Source organism: Sturnus vulgaris, chromosome 2 (assembly GCF_052056855.1).
Source record: "Sturnus vulgaris isolate bStuVul1 chromosome 2, bStuVul1.hap1, whole genome shotgun sequence".
Taxonomy (NCBI): Eukaryota; Metazoa; Chordata; class Aves; order Passeriformes; family Sturnidae; genus Sturnus; species Sturnus vulgaris.
Genome location: NC_142244.1, coordinates 70,907,054 through 70,934,206, shown reverse-complemented (window position 1 = coordinate 70,934,206; position 27,153 = coordinate 70,907,054). Strand labels below are relative to the sequence as shown.

Genomic DNA, 27,153 nt, shown 5'->3' with positions numbered 1-27,153 from the left:
AGAAAGCGTGAGTAGACATTGGAATGGACTTCCCAGGGAGGTAGTGGAGTCACCGTTGCTGGAGGTGTGTAGGGAAAGACTGGACATGGCAATTAATGCCATGGCAATTGACAACCCCCTGGGTTCGGTCATAGGTTGGACTCGACGATGTCTGCGGTCCTTTCCAACCCAATTGATCCTGTGACACGCACTGACAACGGGGCGCAGAAGAAGCTCTGTGCGAATAGCCGGCCCCGCTCGGGTGTGACGGCGGGGGTGGCAGGCTGTCCCCTCGGCCACCCGCGGAGCCGCAGCCGCGCCGCCAGGTGCTGCCTCCCGCCCGCCTGCCCAGCCCGGATTTCCCGGGGGCCGCGCGGGGCGGGCGGGGCGGCGCATGCGCTCGGCGGTCGCGCTGCCCGCGGGAGGCAGGCGGGGCCGGGGCCGGGGCCGGGGCCGCCGTGCGGGGAGAGGGCGGCGGCAGCGCCGAGCACAAACTCCGGAGGGGAAGCGGCACGGCCGGCCTCCGCCCCCCGCCTCCACACACACACCCTGTAGCGGGAAGGGGGAAGTGAGCGGCCCGCCCCCCCTGCTCGGTCCCGGCGGTGCACGGTTCTTCCCGGGACTCGGTGGCGGCGGGCACTGCGCCCCGGGCGGAAGGCGAGCGGCGGTAGCTGGGGCCTGGAGCCGCCGCTGGAGGAGGGGAAGAGCGGGGTGTTCCCGCAGCGCCAGTTGATGCGCAGCCTGAAGGGCGGCTCCTGCGGCGGCTCCTGCGGCCTCGCTATGGCCGGGCCCCGACGGTGAAGGCAGTGGGAGCCGCCTGTGTCCGCGCCGCGCCAGGAGGCGGCGCCGCGCAAGCAGCGGGCGGGCGGGGAGGGGGATGAGCAGCGCCGCAGCCGCCGCCGCCTCTGCGGGAGCTGCCGCCGCCGCCTGCACCGGGGCCGAACGCGGCTACTCCTTCTTCTCCGGCGGCGCCGCTCCGGCCATGGGGCCTGAGGAGGGCTCGGCCGGCGGGCTGGGAGCCCTGCCCGCCCCGCCGCCGGGCTGCCGGAGCCGCTACCAGCTGCTGCTCTCCGGGAAGGCCCTGGCCGACAGATACCGGAGGATTTACACGGCGGCTCTGAGCGACCGTGAGCTGGGGAGCCACCCGGGCAGGTAACGCGCGCCGCGCTCCCTCCCGGGCCAGACGCGCAGCCCCCGCCACCCCTCCCATCGCCGGCTGGGAGCGGCCCGGCGCGTGCACCTTCCTCCCTCCCGGCAGCCGCCCTCCTCATCCTCCTCTCCGCCCCCGTGCCGGGCAGCGCGGGTGTCCCCGCTGCCATGTGGCCGCAGCCGCCGCGCCCCGGGGGACGGACGGAGGGAAGGGGCGGTGATGTAACCCGGCGGCTGCCCAGGTGCCGCCCGGGCCCCGCCGCTCGTTTGGAAGGCGATACCGCGCAGATGGCGCTGCCGCCCCCTCTCCCGGGGCCCTCCGGGGCACAGTTACCTGTGCCCGCCCCAGTGTGCGGCCCAGCTGCCCCGGGGGGATGGAGAATGCCCATGCTGAGCCCCCGGGCAGACCTCGCTCCCGTCAGGCTTGCCGGAACGGGCTGAACCCTGTGGTCTCTCCCGAGACAGACTGCTCAGGGCACCCGCGGGTCCTGCTGGCTGTGTTACCCGAGCGAGAGACCGCGGTGCTTTTTCCATGTACTAGGGCTGCCTTCAGCTGCCCTGCCTTATTTTTCCTCCTCCTGTTTAGGTCATTTTTCCCCTTTGCTGTCGCCATGTAGGCGGCCTCGGTGTCTGGAGGGAGGCAGCGCCTTGCCGGGGGGTTGTCGGGTGCGGTGCGGCCCCACCTGGTTCCCGAGCACCCCTCCCCCGGCGGATGATGCCCCTCGGGGCCCCCATTCCCGGTCCTGTCAGCTGGCTCTAGGGCCGCAGCAGGGTGCCTGTTGCTCCTCCGGCCGGGAATGCCGCCCTGCCCTGCACCCGGGCGGGGAGGGGGCTGCGGGCTGTAGCGGTGCGAGGCCGCTCTTACCCCGCAGCCCCCGGACCCTCCTGGCCCTGCAGGCCGTGGTGGAGTGCCCGGTCTCGCTGTGTGAGGGGCTCCCCCGTGGTGCCCGGGCGCTCCCCATTGTTTCCCTCCGGAGATCGCTTAGGATGTGGATGACACGAAGCCAGTACCTTCCTGTGTACTCAGCCTCTGCCGCTCTTCAGGCTGTGATGCGGGTGGCCGGGTCCTATGGAGAGCTTTGAGTCACGGTTGTTTAAGTTTGCAAATGGTTGTAAAGCACGAGGAGGTTGCTTGCTTGGCTTCTTCAGGTTTTTTGTTAGTCGGACTTGACGGTAGGGCTTATCTCCCACCCCCCTCGCCCCAGAAAGCTGTGTCTAGGAGTGGAATTAACATAAGACATGTACCTTTCCCAATTTGCTTATGGAACATGCTGGAAACGTGAACTGATAACATGGGTACTTGACATCTTTGCAACTTCCGACTTCTTTTCAGTGTCGATGAAATGATAGGGAAACTGGAGTTCTTCTTTCCCTCCTGAAGACCTGCAAGTGTTTTCTTACTGTATATGTGCCTTAGTCCATGCTTATACTTTTGCCATTAAATCTCTCCCTGCTTTTGAGCTTCGTGTCGTTTAATCCCGGGATTGCAAGTGCTAACTGTAAGGATGCTACAAAGTGCAAGGAAATCAGCTATGCAGTTGCTCCTCAGTGCTCAGAAACCTGTCTGAATTTTGCCCTAAGGGGTCTGTATTTTTTAAAGCTGTAGTTTTGCATTAGTCGTGTCCTCCATGACTTTTAGTTTCAGGATGATTCAACTGCTATCCCTTATACTTAAAATTGTAGCAAACACTAGCTTTAGGGGGGTGTAAATGTTAATGCTTCTTTTAATTGATGTTTTTGGGGTCAAGTTAAAGAAAACTGGCTCCTTGTACAGAACAAACAGGTTATATTAAGCTTTGGCAAGTAAATGACAGTAGTTAATACTGGTAAATACAGCCAGTGTGTATTGGACTTTTGAGAGAAGGAATACTTAATAATTATCTAGTTTCCTGCTATCACTACTCCCACTATTTTATGTGGGAGACTGATGGCAGCCAAGATACTGCTTGTGATCTCCGCCCTTTCTCCATATTGGTATCAAAATACTGCAAAATACTTCAGCCACCTGGTAGACTTAAACAGAAATGGTCCAAAATGCCTTTTTACAAAAATAATAGAAATTCCAAATATTTTCTAAAGAGATGCTTTAAATTTAACTGTGGCTGCATCTAGTTGCTATGGTAGAAAACAGTGACAGGTTAATTAAATGGAGTTTAAGATAATATAGTTTATGAAAAAATTTTAACTTGATTTATATATATATATGGAAAATCTGAAGCCTCTTAATCAGTAAGATTGTCAGTAAGAGTGTTTGTGACTAAAAAAATGACTTAAAGCAGCTGAAAAAAAGCTAATCAAATTGGCTTATCAACAGTAATAAAATTCTTCCTGTGTTCCAAGAAGACTAATGTGAAGAATGATAGTGCAACCTCTTTGCAAAAAGTTGATGCGGAATTTTTGCTTCAAGTCTGCAAAATTATACTCTACACTTCATGGGCCGTGACCAGTGCCTGCCTCAGTAGGTGTTTCTGTTCTAAAACTAACTTCAGTGTTTATGAAGAACTAGCAAGCAGTATGAAAATGCTTGTATGTAGACAAGGAAATCAAACATTGTGGAAATTATCTTAAAGTCTAGATTAGTATCACATTTGCAAGGTGTTTGTGCTGGCTGTCATCTGAAGGGGTAAATATCACGTGTTGAGTAGGATGCAGTAATTGGCTTTGAAACAGAACCAGCAGTGCTTTGCATTTCCTCATGTGATACAGGCTGCAGTGTCATGAGCACTGGTCTCCACAGGAGATGGATCGGTCGGTGTGCTTGCTCCCCCTGCCACACTGACATAATACTTATATAGTGTCTTGCAGTGACAGATTAGAGACTCTGGGTTAAAATTAACTTGGCAAAACTGGTTTGTTGTAATCCGGACTAATTCCCTGATCTGGCTCACCTTGTGATTGCACTTGTGACAGCAGGAGGTGAAGGGTTGCACAAAGATTTTTGTGTACAGAGAGGCGGGAACAAAGAAACTTAGTTTTGTCACTCATGCCAGCCTAATAATTTTATGAAAGGAAACAGAAAAAAGTATCTTATGCTGCAATTTAACATGCAGTCATCTTTGTGCAGATAACAGTGTTAAGGATCTGCTACAGTACTACCAGCAGTGGGAAATGTAGTTGTCAATTCAAGATTGGAAGAAAAATCTACTCTGAGCATGCCTCAGTTTATAGTCTTTGCTTTGAGGCCAGTGAAATATTTGAAAACAACTGCATAATGTCTAGTGTAGCCATTAAAGTGTGTAAGACACTAGTAGGAAGTATTGGCGTCTTAAGAGGGCAACTAAAAATCCATGTTAAACTGTTGTCTTGTATGCTGGTTTCTGGGTGGACAAAACTGCAAGTGTGTACTGATTTTAGTACTGTACCAAAGCTCTGTATTTACAAAGTAAGGTATTTCTGATTTTCACATTTTTTGCTGTCTTCAAATACACTTTTTTCTGTAGTATAACTTAATCCTAACAAACATTCCTATCCATCTGAATTGCTGCTATTATTGCTTGTGCATCCTGGGAGGTTTTCCTGAGCTGCCAGTCCCTTTACTGTTCTTTCACCTATTTACATACCACCAGAATTATCAGTTAGGCTCAGTATGTTCTCTGATACTTGTCAAATATGGATAGCTATGTAAGTTTGTAATGGCTTTAGTGTAACCTGTTTTGTAGTGGAAGTGTTCACTACATAATTTGGACTAACTTGAAATTGTTATATTGCAATGGCAATGTACTCTAAAATGACATTGAGTTTATAATAATGCTAAAATAACCAGTACTTTGTTGCTAAAGTTGCCTTTCAACTTGGATCCTTCAAAGAAGAAAAGTTTCTATTTGTGTTGTGGATTCTAATGTTGTGGTCTCACTGAGGCCGAGAATATTTCAGAGATGACCGGAATGTAAGATTTCTTCTATTAACCAGAAATTAGATGGCTGGTTTTTTTCTAGCTATTTTGGCTGAAGAAGAGCCAGCCAACTTTATTTCATGTTGACTGTTCGAACTGGATGATTACAGCAAATTTTGAAAGTAGGTCACTCATTCACACTTCTAATGGTAAATTATACATTCTCTGGACATTAGGTTAGTCTTTAGGTTTTTCAAAATTGACAGTCTTCCCTTATATCCTTACTTATGCTCAGTACTGCTTGTGCTTATTTAGGGTGTTTCAAGTATATATACTTGAAAATTTAGTGCAGAAATGTTACTGAAGCTTCAGCTTTGCCTTGTCAAATGAAAAAGTTCAAAGATTTTGTGAAAACTATTTTAAAGTAAGTTTAGGTATATGAGATTTGTGTAATTTGATTATTGCTACACAAGAAAGCTTTAATTTCTTCAGATCAAAAGCCTTTACAAAAGCTGTTAGCTTTTTTGGTTTGGAACTTGTTGCTCTTTTAATATGGAATAATAATTGCAAAGACTTAGGAAGCATTTATTTAGTTTAAAAAATAATGATTATATATATATAAAGACTAGCAAAATGACAGTGGTGTTACATGACCTACTATATTTTCCTGCTTATTCCTGTGCAAAGGTTTGCTCCATATGTCCTTTCCAACTGAAATATTTTAGTCTAGTTTAAGTTGTCTGTTTTTCAGTTCGTATGTTTTGTAAATGTAATTTTACAAAACAAAGTTTAAGTCTTGTGTAAACTGAAACTATTTAATTGGGAAATTGATGTGCTGTTGAGTCTTAGATTAAGCTGTGCATTAGAAGAGCTGGTGAGAGTTGCTGTTTTCTGTTATGCTTTTTAGCTGCAGTGTAGTAATGTTTTAATACTGCATTGCCCTATTGGTTAATGGGGATTAGAGAATGACTGAAATAGTGTGTTTTTACTTATTTACCTTATGTTCTGTTAAGGAAAACAGTTTTATGTAGTAGTTTTTTTAAAAGCTTCTAGTAATCTCTTAGTCTAACATGGTTGTATTTATTCAGTTTTGGTATAAAAAACATAATAGAAGCTGGAAAGACCCCAATAATATTACATTGAGAGGCTTAAGATGGGCATTTAATTTGTGTGTATATATATATAAAAGATAATTTTCATAATTTATATGAGTAATATGAACAATTAAAACAAGTCCATGGTTTGTGGTGGGATGTTGTATTTTTTACTTTAAATTGAGAGAACATGCTAGTTAAAGTTTCAGTTTGTTACACAATCTGGCATACTGATGGTTTGTTGGGTGGCAAGTTGAGGCAGTTAAGGTTGGGCTGGAAAAATTTAATAAGTTACCATTCCTCACTGCTAGCCATGTAAAATGTAGTAAATGTGTTTCCTGCATACTTAAGAACTTGATGTTGAATTTGTTTTTCTGCTATGTTAACTATCAGCTGTCAGGGTTTAGTTTTGGTTTTCCTCCTATATTATGATCTTTCTTCTCGCCAAAATATTTTGAAGATTTTTTTCTTTTTTAGTGAATTCTCCTCTTGACATATGACTATGTATATTTTGCCAAACCCATGATTTAAAGACTATTTATGTTTTTATAGAAAGCACAGGAGATATATCAATCATGCAGTTTTTGGTACTTTGTGCAAACTGGTTTCCTAATCCTTAGTTTACTTTGAAAACTTGACCCCTTGCAGCATTACTTGAACACATGGTTAAGTTTTTGTCTTTTTCTTTCTTACTTTGCTTGCCATAAACACTGTATTGTGCTGAGGTGTTAAGTGGATTAGTATCCTGTAATTAACTTTATATTGTAAATACATTTTGGAGCTGATCTATTCCATTGGTCTTTCACAGCCAATTCCTACCATTGTGCCCCTTCAAAGGATGAATGCTAGAAATTAGCACAGGAGAATAGATTCCTTATGCTGTGACTGCATTAAGGCAGATGATTTCTGTACTTTGAGATTTAGTGTTTCGTATGTTTCAAAGCATATTAATATGCTTTACATTATTTTTTCTTAGTGTGTCATAGTATATAGCATGTTATAACTCATTCCATGCAGACTGATGAATGTATTGATGAACTTAATTAGATGAACTTAAACTGAATGATAGTTCTTTCTTTGCATCTAGTATATCTATGACTACTTTGGCCTGAGAAAACTGTTTTGTTGTTATTAGTGGAATAAATCTAAATTGAAACCAGTTGTACACATTACAAAACAATCAAAAACTGAGTTTCCTTGTCCCCACATGAAACTGGAGATGTGTGGTTAGATTAGCACTGTTCCTTATTTTAATTTTCTTCCCTTAACTTTCTTAGGCTTGTGTTCCCAAGCATTATTGTCATATGTAATGGGTTTAAAACTCTTGGAAAATGCTTTATAGCTGCTGTGAAAGGGTGTATGTGGTGTAACTTTAGTGGGCAACTGAGCACTACATGACTCCTTGGTTATTTCACCCTGCAATGGGATGGAGACAGCTGGAAGGATAAAACTGTGAAAACTCAGGGGCTGAGGTAAAGACAGTAAAGTAGGTAAAGCAAAAGCTGCGTGTGTACAAGCAAAGCAAAACAAGGAATTGATTCGTTACTTGCCATCAGCGACTGATCTTCAGCCATCTCCAGGAAAGCCGGGCTTCATATTCCCAGTGACTTGGGAAGACAGATGCCATAACTCTGAATGTATTGTCCCCCCACTTCTTTCTTCCTCCCTGCTTTATATATCGAGCATGATGTCATATGGTAGGGAATATCCCTTTGGTCAGTTGGATTCAGCTGTCCCAATTATATCCCCTCCCAACTCCTTGTGCACCCCCAGCTTACTTGCTGGCAGGGCAGTGTGAGAAACTGGAAATGTCTTGATCCTGTCCTGTTAGACACCAGCAGGTAAAGCACAGGTATGCTGCCAACACTGTTTCCATCACAAATCCAAAACATATAAGCATGATACAAGCTGCTTGGAAGAAAATTAACTTTATTGTAGCCAAAGCCCTGTAAGATCAAAAAGTAGAAAATTAACTTTATTGTAGCCAAAGCCCTGTAAGATCAAAAAGTAGAAGTAAAAGTAGAAATCTGTTGCTTGTAGTTTAAATTCATAGGTGCCATGGTATTTAGATTGTTTTAGCCATGGTCTCTGTCAGTCTAGAAAAGTTTCTAGCTAGAGTTTTAACCTCAGTGGGGTTAAAACAGAAGTCTTCCTCTTGCTTCTCTACTGTGCTCCTTGTTGCAGTTGGTAACATCACTCATCTGTCCTATTGCTATGTCTATACAGATCTGCAGCCAGTCATTTACATTACACTGAGATGAGCTTGTTGTTAAATAAATACCTTATTCTATTTTTATTATTTCAACCTCTTCTTTTTGTTTCACTGTGTTACGTGTAGTCACTTGTGACTTTCCTATCTGATTTGGCCTTGCTTTTCTCTCCCACTAGCCAATGCATAATTCTTTCCAACAGATGTGCTCATATGTCTTCATTATGCTTGTGTGTTTTCAGAGTAGTCATGTCTCTCTTCCTTTTCAAACCAATCGATTCTCTATCTCCTTTTATTTCTAGAATAGACTTATACAGGGTAGACCATTGACAGGTATAAACAGTTGTTTGCACTTGGCAGTTGTCTTCTGCTATTCGTTGCAGACTAAATTGGAATTTCCTTGGTGTGCTTTTGGTAGTAATCACTTTAAAGATGTTACACTGTCATTAACCACTGGTGATGGGCTTGTTCTTAATAAGTACAGACTTTCCTTGACTTCATGGAGCATATTTTCTGTCTTAAAATTCTGCTGATAGGATTCTGTGTAAGATAGTTTTGTTTACACTTGATTTTGGTGGTTGTGTGTAGATAGGAGAGTGGCCAAAGGTGCAGATCTTGTCATCTTTGCTGTGGTTTAATGACTTTCCTACTGTAAAAAAAAAAAAAGAAGTCCTAGAAACGTTTAAGGATAAATACTTTCATCTGCATCGACAAACTTGAGGAAAAAGAATTTCCTTGTATGCTTTCTTGCAGATCTAATTTCATAGCATTAAAGAGAATAATGAAAAATCGGATAATTGCAGAAAAGAAACTCCAATTGTCAGTGGTTGACATGAGAAACATTCTCTTTGTGTGGAGAACACTTTGGAGGGATGCTTTCTTTTGAGTTACTTTTCTTTGAGACAGATTTATGTTGTTTCAGGAACCTTTTTAGTTACAAAAGTGATCAGATACTGTTTTGCACTTTTGTCATGGTCAAGTGACAATCAGTTCCATTTCACTTGTGCAGGTGGATTTAAATTTCATTTTTAGAACTTGTAGTATTTGTTTCTGTCATTATTGGAGAGGCCTTAGGGTATTCCAGCAGTTTGAACAACCCCTTTCTTTAGCTTACAGAATTTTGGCTTTCAGAAAAATGGTAGTTATTAAGGAAGTTATTGTCATAGTGGAATAGTCCTCAGTTATGAAATTGAAGTAATGATTAAAAAGATGTGTGATTTCAGCTCGCCAACAATAGCACATAAAAATCTCAACTGGAAAATCAATGAGTAGGGTGGCCTTTTTCTTTTGTTGTGAGATTTTTTTAACCTTTTCTTTTCAGATGCCTTAGAAGCCCAGTGTAAACCTGTCCTACTAGTCTATGTCTATGTTTTCCTCTAAGCCTGTGGTAATTGGATTGCAGCTGATGTTCCTTACCCTGATTTACGGATTTAGGGGACAGGATTTTGATGATTTTTCCATTTGTAGATATACTGCTTAAGTCCTGGCTTTCCTTTTATTATTGGCATGGATGAAAATTCACGTCAGAATGCTTGATTAATTATTTAAAGAAGATAGTGCATAAGCTGGTAATGGCTTGGAGAGCATACACATGCCTCTTTGAATGTCAGTTGACTTATTGTCCATTTCACTAAAAATGTTTCATTTTAGGCTTACTAAATAAAAATATCGGTAATTTTAAATATTTGAGGTCATCTGAAATAATATTGCCAGCAATCAAAAAATACTAAGCTTTTATTATTTAAGGAAAATATTGGTTGTGCTCTCAGTGTTGTTTCAAGGTTCACCTATGAAGCTGAACAGTTTCCCACCATAATGATTCTCACAGCAGAATTCCTTAAAAATCTGTAGCCCTTGGTGAAAAATAACTGTTGGCAATGTGCAGATACCTTCCAGGCAGGGAGAGCAGTGGATGTGCTGTGCCTCAACTTGAGTAAGACTTTTGACACTGCTTCCCGCAGCATGCAGAGGCTGACAATGGCTGGATTACATAAGTGGACAGTGAAGTAGATTGAGAACTGACTGAATGATTGGACCTAGAGGTTTGTGATCTGTGACACGAAGTCCAGCTGGAGTCAAGTAGTTGGTCATGTACCCTAGAAGATGATACTGGGGCAAGAGCAGCCCGGCATCTACATTAATGGCCTGAATGTTAGGACAGTGTACCCCCATCAAGTTCACAGATGGTACAAAACAGAGAGGAGTACCTCAAATACCACATGGTTGTGTTTGCATTCAGAGGAATGCAGCCGCCCTGGAGATTTGTGCTGAGTGGAATTTTCAAGAGCAGCAGAATTCTGCATCAGGAACAGCTCTGCAGAGAAGTAGCTTGGTGTACTGGTTGGCAGCCATCTGTGTGCCAGTAATGCCCTGCCATGGCAAAGGTGGCAGACAGCCTCCTGGGCTGTGTTAGGAAGAGTGTTGCCAGCTGGTTGAAGGAGGTGCTCTCTACTCCGCACTGGTGAGGCTACATCTGGAGTGTCCAGTTCTGGGCTTCCCAGCAGAGGAGAGAGATACTGCAGAGAGTTAAGTGCCAGGGTCATGTCAGTGATTAAGGGTCTGGAGCTTTCTGTTGATAAGGAAAGGCTGAGAAGGCGGTGACTATTAGCCTGGAGAAGGTTCAGGAGTGATTTTGTTAATGCAGTGAGGGAATGAAGAAGGGAGAGACAACTGCTTCTCAGTATTGTCCCCCAGCCCGACATGGCACTGATGTGGCACAAATTAAAAGTAATGAAATTCCAGTACATCCCAGAAAAGCAGTTCTTCACTGTGGGGAAAATCAAGCATTGGAAGGCATTGTCCAGAGAGGTTTAATACCTCCTTGGTAGTACTAAGAGTGTAACTGCACATGGTAGTGGGCAACTTACTGTCTCTGACACAGCTTCAGCAGGAAGTTTGACAGAATCAGACAAAGAATCACAAAATGGTTGGGGTTGAAAGTTGACTTCTGAAGTTTGTCCGGTCTCCACCATCCTGCTCAAACAGGGCTGCCTGGAGCCAGTTGCCTGAGACCTGTCCCGATGGCTTTGAATATCAGCAAGAATGGAGACTCCACAGCCTTGCTTGAAATCTGTGCCAGTGCACAGTCACCCTCACAGTAAAAAAAAAATGTTACCTTAAGAATAGGAATCAACATGAAGTTTATTTGTCCTCTGAGAAGATATGTCACAGGGAACAAACAAGGTGCTGAACAATCAGATCTTCCATTGGAGCTGTATTATAAGATGGTGGTTGTTATGGTGCTAGAAGCAGAACCATTAAATAGTTCAGGTTGGAAAAGATCTTAAAGATCACTGGGTTCCACTGTTAAACTAGCGCTGCCAAGTCCACCACTAAACTGTGTCCCTGACTGCCACATCTGCACACTTACTACACCTATTAAACCTAATACTTCTGGGGGTGATGATTCCACTGCTTCTGAGGCAGTGTGTTCCTTCATTCTTGAAAACCCTTGTACTGAATAATTTCCCCCCAGTACCCAATCTAAACCTTCCCTGGTCCAGCGTGAAGCCATTTCCTCTTGTGCTATTACTGGTTACTTGAGATAAGAGACTGACCTGGCAACAACCTTTTCTCACGAAGTGTGGAGGAATAAGGTCTCTACTGAGCTTCCTTTCTCCAGGCTGAGCAAACCCATCTATCTCAGCTGTTCCATAAAAGACTAATTTTCTAGATGCATCACCAGCTTTGCTGCCTTTCTCTGGGCACACTCCAAGCACTTTATGGCGTGAGGAGTCCAAAACTGAACACAGGATTCAAGGTGTGACCTCAACAGTATGTTGTACAGTGGGTAATCACTGCCCTAGCCCTACCGGCCACACTATTTCTGATACAGGCCAAGGTGTCATTGGCCTTCTTGGCTACCTGGGCACTCTGCTGACTCATGTTCAGTAGCTGTCAACCAGCACCTCCAGGTCCTTTTCTGCTGGGCAACTTTCCATCCCTTCCCCCAGCCTGTGGTGCTGCAGGTGGTTGTAAAGTGCAGGACTTGGCCTTGTTGAACCTCACACATTTAGCCTCAGCCTAGCAAAGAGTCCTCCGAAGCCATGAGCCACCAGTTTCTCCAAGGAAATGTTGTTGAGAAACAGTGTCTAAAGGCCTTATAAAGGCCAGATAGACAACTTCCACATCCTTTCCCTCCTCCACTAAGTGGGATACCTGGTCGTAGAAGGAGATTGAGGTTCGTCAAGCAGGACCTACTTTTCGTAAACTCATGTTGGCAGCCCTGGTCACCTGTTGAAATTATTTCGGCACGGAACATGACTAGCATCACCACCAGTCCTTTATTAGAAAGCTTTTCATGCCTTATTTCAGTGTATTTCTTTCAAACAACTCTGCCTCCTTCCCTCATAGGCAACTTCACACACTACCAATTCCTTTTCTTACAGGTAGCTCCACACAGCACTGACTCTTTCTCTCCTCTCTGCATGACTAGCTAAACTCCAACCTGTCCCTTTCCTAGCCACCTTACCCTGACTGTCCCTCATTACAACATCTTATCTGTCCCTTGCAAGACCGCATGTCCCTTACCTCCTAACAGCATAGCCAGCACATTGTCAGTCTCAAGCTCTAACTTGAACTGCAAATGGTGGCCAGCTAGCCTGCTCTTTTATAATACCCAACGTCATTGGGCAGGCAAGGCTGTTTCCACTCCTTGGTAATCAGTACAGCTGTAATTCATTGGGAAAGATTGCCTTCTATACTATCCTTCTCAAACTATTCTACTACAATTGCAAACTATTCTACTACAGTCACGTGGTTGTCCAGTATGTACCATGGGATAGTACTCAGTATGATCTGCTCCATGGCACATTCCCCAGCACTGTGGTCAGACTCACAGGGCTGTAGCTCCCTGAATTCTCCTTCCAGAATTTCTTGTAATTGGGTGGCACATTCACTGACTTTCAGTCAGGTGGAACATCCCCAGTTAGGCAGAGCTGCTGGTAAATGATGGAAATTGGCTCAGTGAGCACTTCTGCCAGCTCCTGCAGTTCTCTTTGGTGGATCCCACCCAGCCCCGTAGACCTGTGTGTGTCTGAGTGGTGTAGCAAGTCACTAAGAATTTCCCCTTGGATGATGAGGGCTGAATATCCTGAGGACACAACTGCACTGAGACAGAGAAGGCATTAAGTACTTCAGCATTTTCCTTGTCCATTACAGAATGGAGATTGTCCTTGCCCTTCTTTTTATTGTAAACATATTTTTAGAAACTTGTATCAGATCTTCATGTTACAGCTAGATATGAGTAAAGGAAATATCAGAGGAAGGAACTGGAAAGGTAGGAACACTTGCAGTTGTAGAGCAGCATATTTGTCCAAGCATTCTTGGAGGAAGAACTGCATGATAACGAAATCCAAATGTAAGTCATTTATTATTTAGACTATTTTTGAATTTAAGGTGTTTTGTGTGTTGAAGTCTTGCTGGGTGTTGTCCAGTTGCAATTAGTCCCCAGTTTGGAGATACTGCTGCAAAAGTGTTAGCTTTCCTCTCTGCTGCCTTCCACTTTTTTTTTCTTTTGGGTGTAAATACCATATTCAGACTAGCAATATATCACAACAGGCAAAAATATGGTTTGTGAGCCAACTGTCATGCAAGTGAGCTACTTTGGCTACGATTTTGGCAGAAGCAATCTATTATTTTCCCATCCTGCCTACAACTGTGCAAAGAGGAAGGGAAGGTCAAGCAAGTGTTTCATGGAGGTATTTTTTGTTAAGTATTTTACAGAGCAGTAGTTTTCAGAGATACTTTAAAATCCAGAGATACTAACCAGTGCTTGCAAAAAGCATTTTTTTCCTCAGGTTTTCTGTAGATTTTGTTGTCAAATCACAGTAAAAAGATTTAGGGTATTTATTTCTTCAGAAATCAGTATTGTTTTTCTGCTGTGATTTGTAAGATTTTGGGTCAATTTGTGATCTAAGTGTATGGTATAGTATATACTTGGTGCATGTTTATTTCATAAAGCTTGCCAATACTTAGTTTGGCATTACACTAAGAGTTTATGTATTTGTATGATAGGCATTTGTGTGCCAGGTTTCAGTTTATATGTATGTATTTTGTTCCCTGTCAACTGTTTTATGGCAAGTCCTTTTGGAAACTTGATAGATACTACTGTAGGTGATAGGAAAAATGAAGCATTAAAAAGCTCTTGTAGCTATTGTTTGTAAGCAGACATTTTGTTTATCGAGATAAGAGCAGGTTGGGGGTTTTGAGTGATATTTATTTTCCTTCTTTATTCATGCAACCTACTGACACTGTCCCTCCCCATGATTGAAAGTGTGCTGGATATTCCAGCAGTAGAAGGAAGGATAAACATGTTGGCTACTTAGTTATCAGTGGAAGGTAGCTGCAAGGATGGGAAGTTAAGCATGGGAAGAAAGTTCATTTGCAGGGTGCTTCAACAACTCTTGAATGTCATGGAACACTTGCTAGGTCCTCTTGACTTGCACTTTGACGCTAATTGGTGGATTTGTGCTGATGTGAGTTAGATGGAGAAATACAAAAGCAAGGACAGAATTAAGTGTTTGGTATAGGCTGGACCTAATGCTAGAGCCATTTTCTGAGCATCTGCCATTTTACAGTTACAGATGCAATGCTAAAGCATGTACCCTAAAGCGACACATTCTGTATGCCAGCTTTGTAGAAGGTGTATAGCATTTTGTTTAGGTGAGTCGTTTACTTTGGATTACTTTATGGGGCTTTTTGTAAGGCTGTTTCTTGTTACAGATGCTAGAATTCTTGGAAGCTGAAATAACAGTACAGAAGTTACATTGAAACATAGAAGAAATCAAAGAGTATTTTGTTTGCAAGGATACAGTACATACCTAAATATGGGAGATACTGTATGTAGAGGCTCTTAAAAGAAGAAGTTGCTTTCAAAAACATGCAACTCTCCAGTTCATAGAAATAAGGCTGCTGAACACTGAAGCTTATGTACATGTGTAGAGGTACCAAAATAGGGAGTATGCAAGCAGCAACTCTAATGTATTTTAGGTTTGTCAGTTGCATTTTGTCTCATGGTACCTCTTAATCTCCTTACCAATATGCAGGCTCCATGTAGTTTTATTGATACTCAGTTCTCTGGTCATAAAACCTCTTTTCTGTTTATAGATTAGGCCATTGAAGCTCTGCCCACTTCCTTTGTTCTGTTACTTATCCTTGACAACTCCTTAATGTGAACTGTTGCTTGTATGTTCCAAACTTCTCTTGATCTTCTTCTTTTCTTTGTTTCCCCTTTGGCTGTATGCCAGCTGCGTCTCAGTTGTTGGCAGCAAGTCGGGATGTCCTTTAAAATAAGATGGTCCCAGAGTTTTGAGATCTTCTGATCTTCTGAGCAGACTTGATAACCCTTTTTTATGTAGTATTCCCTTTCCTTTATTTTGAAGCTCTTACAGTTGAACTTCTGTAGCAATGAGATGAGTGTATAGTAAGTTTCTTGCTGACAAGTGAACTGATATTTATCAGCTGTAGTTCTCTGTGTTTGATATTAAATTGCCTTGAAGCTGGATTACAAATTTAAGAACTGTTTTGGAGCACTTCAGAGCATGGGGTAAATGACTTGGGAAATAAGGAAGTACAGCAGAGGTTATGGTTGCTCGTAAGTTACTCTTCATAATGGTATTGTTCTTTGTGTGATCAAGTGTCAGATTACCTGCTTACAGAAGACAAGGAAAAAAACTTAAAAATGCATATTGCTGTATTTCATCAGAAGAGTACCTTCTGGCTTTCTATACAGCAGGAAAGTCTGATGCAGATCTGATGGATTTTATTATAGCAGATCAATGAGTGTATCAGAGCTCTTACTCCAGCCTTAGGCCTGCACCAGGACACATGCACTCAAGAAGTGGGCCCATGGGGATCTCATAAGGTTTATCAAGGCCACGTGCAAGGTGCTTCACCTGAGTTGGGGCAACCCTCTCTATTAACATAGGCAGGGGGATGAACAGATGGAGCAGCCCCCCACAAAGAAAGATTTAGGGGTGCTGGTGGGTGAGAGGCTGGATGTGATCCAGCTAAATCCCTGTCACAGGAAGGACATGGACCTGTTGGAGTGAGTCCAAGGGAAGGCAACCAAGATGTTTAGAGGGATGGAGCACCTCTCCTGTGAGGAAAGGCTGAGAGAATTGGGATTGTTCAGCCTGGAAAAGGGAAGACTTTGGAGTGATTTAATGGGACCTATCAGGCATTTTATGATTTTTCGAGCAGTCGAGCAGGTGCAAGTAAGAAAAGCAGATGTTGCTCCTGTTGTCTTATTGTTTAGACTGTATCCTTCCTCAAATAGAATTTTTAGGTGTGTTGCCTTCAGCCTGGTGATTTGGCTGCCTCTGTTCTAGGTAAAACAACTGTAAAGTAGATTTAAAACTACACAGGAACCCACCTTGGAGAGATGCTGTGGAATGGCTGTCAAGAGAGAAGTGTGTGAGAACAGGTAGTAGCTGTTGCTCTGCATTTGGATCTGTCCTAGGTCCTGAACTGTATAGTCTCTCACTGACAATTTTGGCGTTGGAATTGAGATTGTAGGTGAAAAAGTTAACAGAGGGTGCAAAACTGTGGAAGATTAGATATACTTAAGATTGTAAATGTTTAGCTTCAGAAAATCTCACTATCAAACCAGTAAGCAAAATTGTAAAATCAACAATGAATAAAAGGTACCTCATGAGAGATTCTACATTCTATAAAAGTATCAAGTGATTGTGATTCAGAAGTAGCCATGCTACTGGAGTGTTTCAGAATTTTATTTCAAATTGTGAGAGATTCTTTTGTGTAGGAAACTTGAGGTAATTCTTGACCTTTTCTTTGCATTTCAGGATTGTGGGACTTTTTTTTCTTACTTCCTTTTTTTTGATGTTGTTGTTTTCTGAAAACAGACAGGTTACTATGAGACAATAGTGAAATTAGATGGTAGTGATGACAATGAGTATTATTTAGGCTGAAGGAACTAACTGAGACTGCTTATTTGTCAGAAGACTCATTTCTCCTCAGACTTGAAAAAAAATCAAGTTGTGGAGAAAAAGAAAAATAAACTGATTTTTCTGTAATAAAGGTATGAAAAATAGCATTTAATTGCTATAAAGACAATTTGGAAAAGACCTCAAAAAGAGTTTTTTAGTAGGATTTCAGAGGACATGGTGGGAGTGCAATCGTTGGCAGTGTTTAATATCTCTCCACAGAAAAGTGATGTTGAGAATGCAGTGGAATTTGACTAGAATCATAGAATATGCTGAGTTGGAAGGGACCCATAAAGATCAATGCCCACCTCCTGGCTCTGCACAGGACCATCCCCCAGAGTCACACCATGTGCCTGAGAGCATTGTCCAAACATTCTTTGAACTGTCAGGCTTGGTGCTGTCACCACTTCCCTGGGGAGGACGTTCTAGTGCTCAGCCACCCTTTTAGATGAACCATGTTTTCCTGATATCCAGCCTAAACCTCCCCTGACTCAGCTTCATGCCATTTCTGCAAGTCGTGTCCTGGTCACCAGAGTGAAGAGATGTGTACCTGCTCCTCCTCTTCCCCTCATGAGGAAGTTGTAACTGCAGTGAGGTCTCCCCTCAGTCTCCTCCAGGCTGAACAGTGACCTCAGCTGAGGCGAGGCTGCCCCAGTGCAGAGCAGAGCAGGACAATCCCCTCCCTTGCCTGGCTGGTGATGCTGTGCCTGATGCCCTTGAGGACATGGTTGGCTCTCCTGGCTGCCAGGGCACTGCTGACTCACAATCAGCCTGTCATTGACCAGAACCCTCAGTTCTATGATAGACCAGGAAATGGAAATTCTGACCCTTTGGAGTTCTTTCCAGATGCTCTTTTTACTGATTCTAGAGTACCTTCCATTTGACAAATTATATTTTAGTTTTCCAGGTGACATGGAGTGTGCACAAGCTTTCTTTGAAAAAGTGTTGTTAAAGGTCCTGTACAGTGTCCATATTGGTTCATCTGTACAGAGCTTTTGATTGTTGCGTGTAAGCATGTTCTCTGTCGTGCCCTTCTTAGTGTACCTGTGGGTGTTGGTTATATCCAAGAAAGTATAGATCAATTCAACTGACTGGCTCGTCTTAATGCAGGCATATATTTTAAGTGTGATAGTTTTCATCCCTTATTCTCTTCTTAGCTTTGTGTACTATTGTAGGTTTGATTATGCTGACTAATTTCCATAGAAGTTTCTCCTATGCCTGGTTTTGCTGATGTCTGCTGATCCAGATGGTGAACAGATGAAAAGCTCAGTATGTCTCTACTTGGAAGCATAATCAGAAACATGGCATGACACCAGGAGAAATGCAAAACTCAGAATGAGAAAAAAATACACTCTTTCCACAATGTAGAAGCATGTTTATTGTACAGTCAAATTTTACTTTGTTTTATAAGCAAATGGTGAAGATCACAGAATAGGTGAAGGGGCTTCTGGAGGCTGTCAAGTGCTCAAAGTAGAATCAACCAGAGCAGGTTGCTGTGATCTTTGTCCAATTGTATTTTGAGTGTCTTCAAGGAAGGAGAATTAGCAGCCTCTCAGGGCAGCCTGTTCTAGCCTTTTACCACTTTTGCAGTTCTTAGGTTTAATAAGAACTTTCTGTATTTTTTTTCTCCATTGCCTCTTGGCCTGTCACTGGATATTGCTTAGAAGAGTATGTTTCCATCATCTTTGGTCTCTCCCATCAGGTGGAGGTGGAGATGGAGATACTCACATGAAGATTCTACCTCCACCCTCCAAGTTTTCTTTTTTTCACAGCTAAACAATCTCTGCTTGCTTGGTTTTTCCTCATACGACAGAACCTCCATTTCTTTAAGCATCTTAGCAGCCTTTCTCAGGACTCACTCCAGTATACAAATGTCTTGTGCTGGGGCACCCAGAGCTGTTGGTGATATTCCAGATATGGCATTGCAAGTTGTGTGTAGAGCATGAGTCATCTCCTCCAAACTGCTGGTATGGGAGAGCTCTTCTGCACCCCTTTCTCTCCAGTTAACTGTATCCCATGGATTCTTCAAAGCAGATTGATGAGCAGGCTGTTCTGGATTGATGAAGTCTGTTTCTAGGAAGTCTAGGGTTGTGATCCTGCTTTTGTCTTGCTTCCTTCTTTCAGGTTCCTGAACTTCACCTGCACTGTCACTGCGTTCAGTAAAACGATGCAGTAATGAAACACCCTCAAACTTGATGATGACTACATGAGTGATAATAGCTTGCTGTTGTGGTCTCCTTGGCAATCTGAGTTTGGGATTTTGCTTTGGGCAGTTCAGAAGCAAATGCTTCTGCATCTTGTCTAACCAAGCTAATCATCAGCAGAAATAGTTCACTTAATGGAGGAAACAAAAGAATTGTTTGATACCACAAACCTGACTGTTTCATTTTCATTGTTTACTGGGTGACTGCTGCCTCGTAAGGGAATTTCCACAAGCCCTTGAATGCTTAAGCTAACTGTTTTGAGTAAGCACTTATGGAAACAGAGTAACAGAATATATTTGTCATTTGTCTGAACACAACTACACTTTGCTAGACCTATCCTGTCAACAGTATACTTCTTCCCAAAGATGCATAGCCCTTGAACCAGAGCAAGCAAGTTTAGACAAATGCACTGAGTTAAAGTCACTTGGAAGTTTTAAAAAACTGAAGATGTGTTAGGATGTGGTTTACTGAATTCACAAATTTTTCAAAAGTGTACTCAAAGATTCAACAGCGAACAACTGTATCTAATACTGTACTAGCTACAATGGTCTTTGGTACCATGTTCCAGAAGCAAAGGTTTTAGGTCAGACAGCACTTAAATAAGGCTTTTATTGTTCCTATTCTGCGTCAGCAGCAGAGACGGAATAATATTTTTTCCATTCATTAGAGACACATTTGGTGTAACGTACAGTCTAGAACTTATGTACATTTAACACTAACATAATGTTAATCCATGTTGAGTAATTCAGTAACAGCATTGAGGGGAGGAGCACACACTCAAAATGTAAAGCTTCCCTCTCAAATTTAAGCTCATGAATTGCAGTTGAAGACTTGCACCTTGAGGGAAGATGCTCTGTTTGCATTTCTTCATCTCTTTTAAACAGAGAAGAGCAGTGGTGTTGAGACAACTGAACAATGTCCCTGTAATAATGCATCAAATAGTCCAAGTACTAGCTAATGCTACTTCTGCTTTAGAACGAATAAACTAAAGCATGCCTTTACTCCTCCTACTGCAGGTGCTAGAAGCCCGATTAAAAGTTGCAATCATTTAACAGCTGTTTTACTCATTTTAAATTGTCAAGCAATTGGTTATTGCCCACCTTCCCCTTTCCCATCCTTTTTTTTAATTTGCCTTTAATTTGAGGCAATTATTTCATAATCCAGGGTTGAACATTTTAGGTATTTATTTTGTTCTCAACAGATTTTCTATAAAGGCTGTAATAGCATAATTCACTCTTTCTTTGTGTCCATCTGCCACAAGTATTTTTTGTCAAGGTGTCTTTATGATCTGTACTCATTTGACTTGCACTTCCTTTGTGGTCCAGTTCAAAACTTGGTCTCCAGTGTTATAATGTCTTGAAGCAGTTTGCAGAAAGCCTGCCTGAGATTTGCTGATAATGAGTGTTTGTTTTCTGTGAACTAAATTATATCAACAGCTGAGTTAGAAGTTGAAGGCTAAAGGCCTTTTGCTAGCAGAAGCTGATTGTCAGCACAGAGTATCAAGATCTTTACAAATGACAGCTAGCAGCAGCTTACAACTGTTAACCAGCAATATAATTAATAATTTAGCTGAAAAATCCAGCTGAGCCATATCAGATCTTGTTCATCTTCAGGCAGTAGAAGAGTTGGGCTTATAATTAACACATGCTTTCCAACAGAAATTACTCATAATCTGCTTAACATTGTTTTTCAGTAATATGTTTGCCCACGTTTTATACTTCTTTTTCTGAGTATTAAAACCTCTTAGTGTTACGGTATGTAACAGTAGAACTATGATCATATGTATCTTTGTTATGTGTAGATACATTGTGAATATGTTAGTGTTAAGCATAGTAATGGCAGGTTTTTCATAACTGTTTATAAAATTAGTGTGATAAGGTATTCTTTATTAATTGCTTACTTGTTCTGAAGGTTTGTTTGGATATGGAAGAAAGTATACTTCCCAATTCCTTGGGGTTTCATTTTTAGAAAAAAATAAATGGGACCCAATTGTGGATTCCTACTATGGCATTTCTATCCCGAACTGTTTACATGTAAGATTATTCAAGCCCAAAACTTGCTGAAGATAAAGACTGCCACAGTGGAGCAGTCAGACTGTGCTCCTACTTGCAGCAATTTTAATGGTTGTTGTATGAAGGAGGGAGATCTTAGCACCATCAGTAAACCCATTGCTGATCTTTCCTGTTTGTTAATTGGAAAAAAAATGTGTGAGTGTCATGACAAATGAAGTAATCTCCAAATTACTATGGAATTAGTCCAGTCTGGGGGGAGGGGGGTTAGAAAGACTTATTTTAGGGATTTTTCAGATGTACACATAAACACAAAGAAATACTTGCAAGAATTGCAGGGACTGGTCCAGTGAAATATTTACAAGATGAAAAAGTGTTCATAATGTTTGCAGACTAACAAATTTGGAAAATACTCAAGGATTTTGGCAGGAAGGATTAAATTTGAAATGTCTTGGCAACTTGAATTAGTATATTTTAAAACAAAAAGAAAAATGCTATCAAGTTGTCTGTGGTAGGTGCAAATCATACTGTGTTTAAAAGGCATAATTATTAGCACAGATAGATAAAGAGTATTGGAAGTTCAATTTTGAGGTTTGCAGGAAAGTGTTTTCGTGCTAGTCTGGGTTAAATAGGTCTGCTATGGCATATTGCTGTGAAGTTGCCAAATAATACCTGGAATGCAGTTAAAAGTTTGACCTTTGAGTCATATGAGACGTTTCTTCTTCTTCCTAACAGCAAACAAGAAGTACTGTTTTCAGTTGTAGTCAACATGATTTAGGTGTGGTAGGGACTGAGAGAGCCCAGAAGATACTTTCATCAAGCCTTTTAAACTGAAAGGGTGTAAATTTCATAAAAGGTCGTTAGGTCCAGAGCAGAAGATTGAGTGGCTACAGAATGGAAGGGGCTGCACTGTTCTTCGTGTTTGACAGCAGAATAAGCTGCATTAAATGCTAAGCAAGAAAAACTAGTCTAATTAAAGAAAAGCTAAATAGTGAGTTGGACTGTGGAGTTTGATTGTTGAAATTTGAGCAGTAAAGGTTATATGAAGCTTTTTTTCCGTGCTTCTTAAATGGTTTATTTACTGTTACCTATTGGAACTTTACTCTTGGGGGAACCTTGAGCAGTCATCTCCATTCTCTTTGTAAGCTTTAACTCTCTGGGGATGGTGGGGGAATTCCCGTTCACTGCTCACTGAATCGGTTCTTTTAACTCCAGGATAATGGTGTTTGTTCCTTTTAAGAAAAGTGGTGAGCTGGTTTGTTTCTGCAGGAAGTGTCTTGAGGAACATAATTCATCTCAATATAGGCCAAGAGGGGAAATGTGGTGACATTTCTAGGAGGCAACTTTCTTGGCACATTCTGCCCGAATTCTTTGTTTGAGCTTCTATTCTCACTGCTGGCTGTTGGTCAGGCTTCAGTTTTTCCAGCTTTTAACTGCTGGACCATGAGGCTTCTATATTCTTGCAGTCTGAATGCTGTACAGGAGAGTAATCACTATGCTTTTAGAACCTCCGAATTTTTATTTAGAACAAAGTTGTTTCAGTGAAATATTAAGATTCTTCTGATTCTCAGTCTGTTACTGAAAATGTAACTTTTCACTGCCTGTAATTTTCAGATGTAATAGTTTTGTTTTTCAACTAATCTGAACTATAAGCTATTTGAGTAAGGTTTGTGGTACAGAGGAATGTTAGTAGCTGTTGCTTGAAGTCCTATATAAGGTGATCTTATATATAAGGTACGCTGCACAGGTAACATAAGACTTTTTTCCTTTTTTTTGGAGGACTTATAATCTGTAAAAGCCGTAGGTTAAAAAACTTGCATTTCAGACTAATCTCAGTGATGGTGACAGAACAATCGTATGTGCATATGGTGTCTTTTTTGTATTATGTCTTTTTTTTCCCCTGGGTAGTAAAGGGAGGAGAAAAAGAGTGTGCTAGGAATGGAGTGTGGGCAGGAGAGGATAAAAAGATCTTAGAGAAGTGTGTGTTAGTTAGATCTGTAATGTAAAAGGATGGACCCTACGTCTATAAAGTGAGGGTAGAAAAAGTCCAAATAAAAGGTAAAGAAACCGCAGTTTCTTCCATCAGTTGAATCTTCTGCTTAATGATATATTTTTAAAGCTTACTTTTTGTCTTGGAAGCCTTGAATCTTAGTGTGATAAAGACTTCACAAAGCAATGTTCTGTACTAACAGGTTGTTTTACTTAGAATTGTCAATAATTCTAGCTTCTAGCATTGCTGTGGCACTAACTTGTAATAGATGCCTCGAGGAACTGGTGCAGAGGCTACACAGAGTTAAGGGGAATAAAATAGACATTTATTGAGAGGCCTCCAAAGGCCATACCCTGACAGTACCAGTGCCAGAGTTGTGGCCCCTGCCTGGGTGGCTCTAAGGTGGAAGCAAAAGAGGGCTTGGTCACGAGATCTCACATCTTTATAGGTTTTAGTCCATTTGCATGCAAGAGTCAACTGTGCAATTAATAGTCTCATATAATGTAGTTTCATCCTCCTTGCTTGCTTGCTTGCCCACCCTCCACTTTTCCCGTTGTTTATGCTTAGGGCCTGAAGTTTGAAGAAATTGTCCTTGAGTCCCCATCTGGAATAGGACTGTTTTGTTTTCACCACCCAAGCACATCAGAAAAGCACACCCAAGCAGAATAGAAAAATTTAAAACTTAAGGCATCAATTTCCCCCCTTTAGGCCAAGTCCTTGTCCTTGACCTTGTCAAGTCTCTATTCTAAATATTACGACAAGTAAGCTCGTAGAAAGCTTGTTTCTCTCCTAGTGTATATTCTGCCTAAATTGATGAGAGTAAAGGCCCATAATTCCATGGAACATTGGGAAAGCATAATTTCAAGTGCTTTGTATTCTGGTTTGTACACTGAAATTCTACCTGTGATTATTCCCTTTGCTTATGAGGAAAAAATTTCAGGGTGCTTCTGACATTTTTTCCCTCTGTGCTTTTTACCATGGGGTATGGAAGGGAGTTTTTTTATTTTGTTCTCAGTGCTTTTTTTTCTCTTTTTCAGAAGTAAAAAACTTTTTAGCAAGAAAAAGTTGAAAAGAAAACAGAAGACTAAATTGAAAGTAAAAACACGCAGCAAGGTAAGCCTATAACTAACCTTACAAAGTTCTGACTCAAAAATGACAGTAACTTCAGTTGAGAGAAATGCAAAAAAACCTAAGTGTGACTAACAATTTGTTTGTTTAGAGGAGTTAATAGTAGACCAGTATTGTCTGTTTACTGTATTCTACGTGACTGTGATACCAGTGTTAACTTTACTCAGCTGCTTTTGTTACTAATGTTCAACAGAAAATAATATTAACAGTGTTTTTAATTCTCCAGTTCCTAAACCCTAAGTGTAGCTAAACATACTGGTCTTAGAGGTAAATTTTGAGATCTGTATCTAGCCAACAGTTAGAGACTACTGCTGCAAAGTTTTGGCCATATTGGCTAAAGGAGAAAAGGGAGCATTTTAAGGACTCCAAAGTTACCTCTGAAAATTCCTCCATAATGGAAAATGTAATAAATGATACCTGACTGTTCCTAGTAATGTTTTCTCCCCATGTAACCCCTACCTTCCATCACTTTAAATGCATGGGAACCATACAGTGAACTTAATTATAATGTTTACATCTTTAGTCTTTAGAGAGAATAAATTTATGCAGAAGCAGTGCTATTTCTAAATACTGCAGTGCTACATACTTTCTCTATTAGAGAGCTATTATTTCTCTATTTAAGCTAGGGTCTTGGAGGGATTTTCATGAAGGCTTGCTGCAGGCATGAAGGCTTGTAGTCAGTAAAGAGCTCATTTTTGGAATGAAGGACAGAACCAGTGAAATATCCAGTGAAAACACTTTCTAGTCAGCTGAATGTCCTTATATGTCCATCTTATCCCTATTTGCCAAACCTCATGTATTTACTGTATCTCAAGACAGATGACTTTGGGAGGGTGAAGTAAACCCTCTATCTATTCATTTGGTATTGACTTTTTGGAAACTTACCAGATTATTCTGCTTATCTCAAGTAGTGCAGCTTCAGACTATGGTATAGAAACAGCTTATCTTCATTTCTGTTCTCAGCACTGTACAGTAAAAATATTGAACTTCTCAGTCCTTTCTTCAGTTGCTATAAGGAGTTTTAGCTCTGTCCTCTCCATGACTTTATCAACCTACTGTCAACAAAGAAGACCAAGTTAGAAATTCGAAGAAATTTTGCAGAATGTAATTAGTCTGTTGTGTTCTGTCTGGTGATGGAAACTTGTGCTTTTAAAATAAGATAACTCTTCAGCTTTGATCATTGCTACTCTGTAAAGGGACTCTTGCCCACTTGGGTGGTGGGGTGGTAGTTTTACTGCCAAGTAGAAAGCTAAATACAGAATGGCTGTTCACATGCTTAACAGTTGGATGTAGTTCTTAGATTTAGTTGCATTGGATAAATGGAGTGGCAGGATCCTTGGCCAAGACAATGTGAAACATACTATTTCTTATGAATAGTTGTGGATGTGTCACTAACTGATAACCTCCTCACCTCATCCCTATGGAAGGTTGTTCTCAAGATTTTTCCTGGATTTGAGTCAGTTTCTACTTGAAGCATTGAGATTTATATCTTTGAAAGTAGTGGGCTTTTGTATGTCTTTTACTGATGCCATTATTGTAGATGGTGTTTGAGGCAAACCAGGGTTGACCATTAGAGCTTTGGTCTTCATTCAGAGTAACTCAGGTACAGAAAGGCACTCCAGCTTGTTTCTACACGATGGCAAAAAATTGTGTATTTCCTGAAAAATGTAGCTGAGAAGGGAATGATGGAACCCGCTTCATATCTTGAGGTTATGAAACTGACAAAGTGATGTGGTTTTGTTTTTTGTTTGTTTTGTACTTGGTTTGTTATTGGGAGGGTTTTCTTGTTCTTGGCTTTTTATATACTTTTCAATGCATCCCGATGCTTACCTTGGTAGAATCAGCACAGTGGTTATTTTTACACTGAAATGTCTGAAAATGGATGTGTCTATTGTCAGGAAAATACGAACTTCTATTTGGAAGGCTTAAAATAGAGCAGATTGTAAAGTCTTTCACTACTCGTCATCCTGAGCAGTAGAGTTTGTGTGAATTGATTTTGTTTTTGAAGAAACAGGGTCTGAACAGAGATGGAAGCTTTCTCTTAATAGACTTAGTAGAGGCAAACAGTGCCTTAAATCAAGAATGAGATGAAGGAACCCAAAACCCAAAAAATTGTTATTTATATCCTGTGCTTACAAAAAATGATTGAGTAATGGAAGAGGAGAGAACTCTAAAGAGAAGTAATTGTTGAGCAAGTGGAAGAAAATTATTCCCACCATTTGAGCTTTAAATATTAGAACATTTTAGGTATAAAACTAATTGGTGTTTAACAGAGCCCAGTGGTTGGAGCCTTATTCTTTTTCTAAGCTGGTTATTTGAACTATCACTAATTTTTGGTTTTGTGGTTTAGTATCTATTTTTTAAATGGAGGTATAAAAGTTTTCCATGTATGCAGTCTATTTTGACTTTAGAAATTCACTGCTGACATAAGTGACTTTTACATAGAAAACAAGTATCTGATTGTTAGACATGGGTGTAGCACCTTGGATTCCAGTCCCTACCTGCTTCCTCCTCATTTTTTTCCTTTAGCAAAGAATATCATCAGAAAATTGTAAAGCCATGTAATTTTCCCCAACTCTATGAATATTGCTGCTGACCCCCCCTCTCCCTTTCA

The 27,153-nt window shown here is 41.5% G+C and overlaps 1 protein-coding gene across 12 annotated transcripts in view; it reads left to right on the top strand.

Moving 5' to 3' along the window:
- Positions 1 to 841: 841 nt before the first annotated feature.
- The window catches only part of MYCBP2 (MYC binding protein 2), a 172,254-nt gene continuing 145,942 nt past the window's right edge, over positions 842 to 27,153 (top strand). For all 12 annotated transcript variants that reach the window (XM_088159784.1, XM_088159789.1, XM_088159793.1 and 9 more), the window contains exons 1-2: positions 842 to 1,131; positions 24,449 to 24,524. In XM_088159784.1, coding sequence (XP_088015910.1) covers positions 857 to 1,131; positions 24,449 to 24,524 — 351 coding nt within the window. In that variant the 5' untranslated portion in view covers positions 842 to 856. The remainder of the gene's footprint in view (positions 1,132 to 24,448; positions 24,525 to 27,153) is intronic.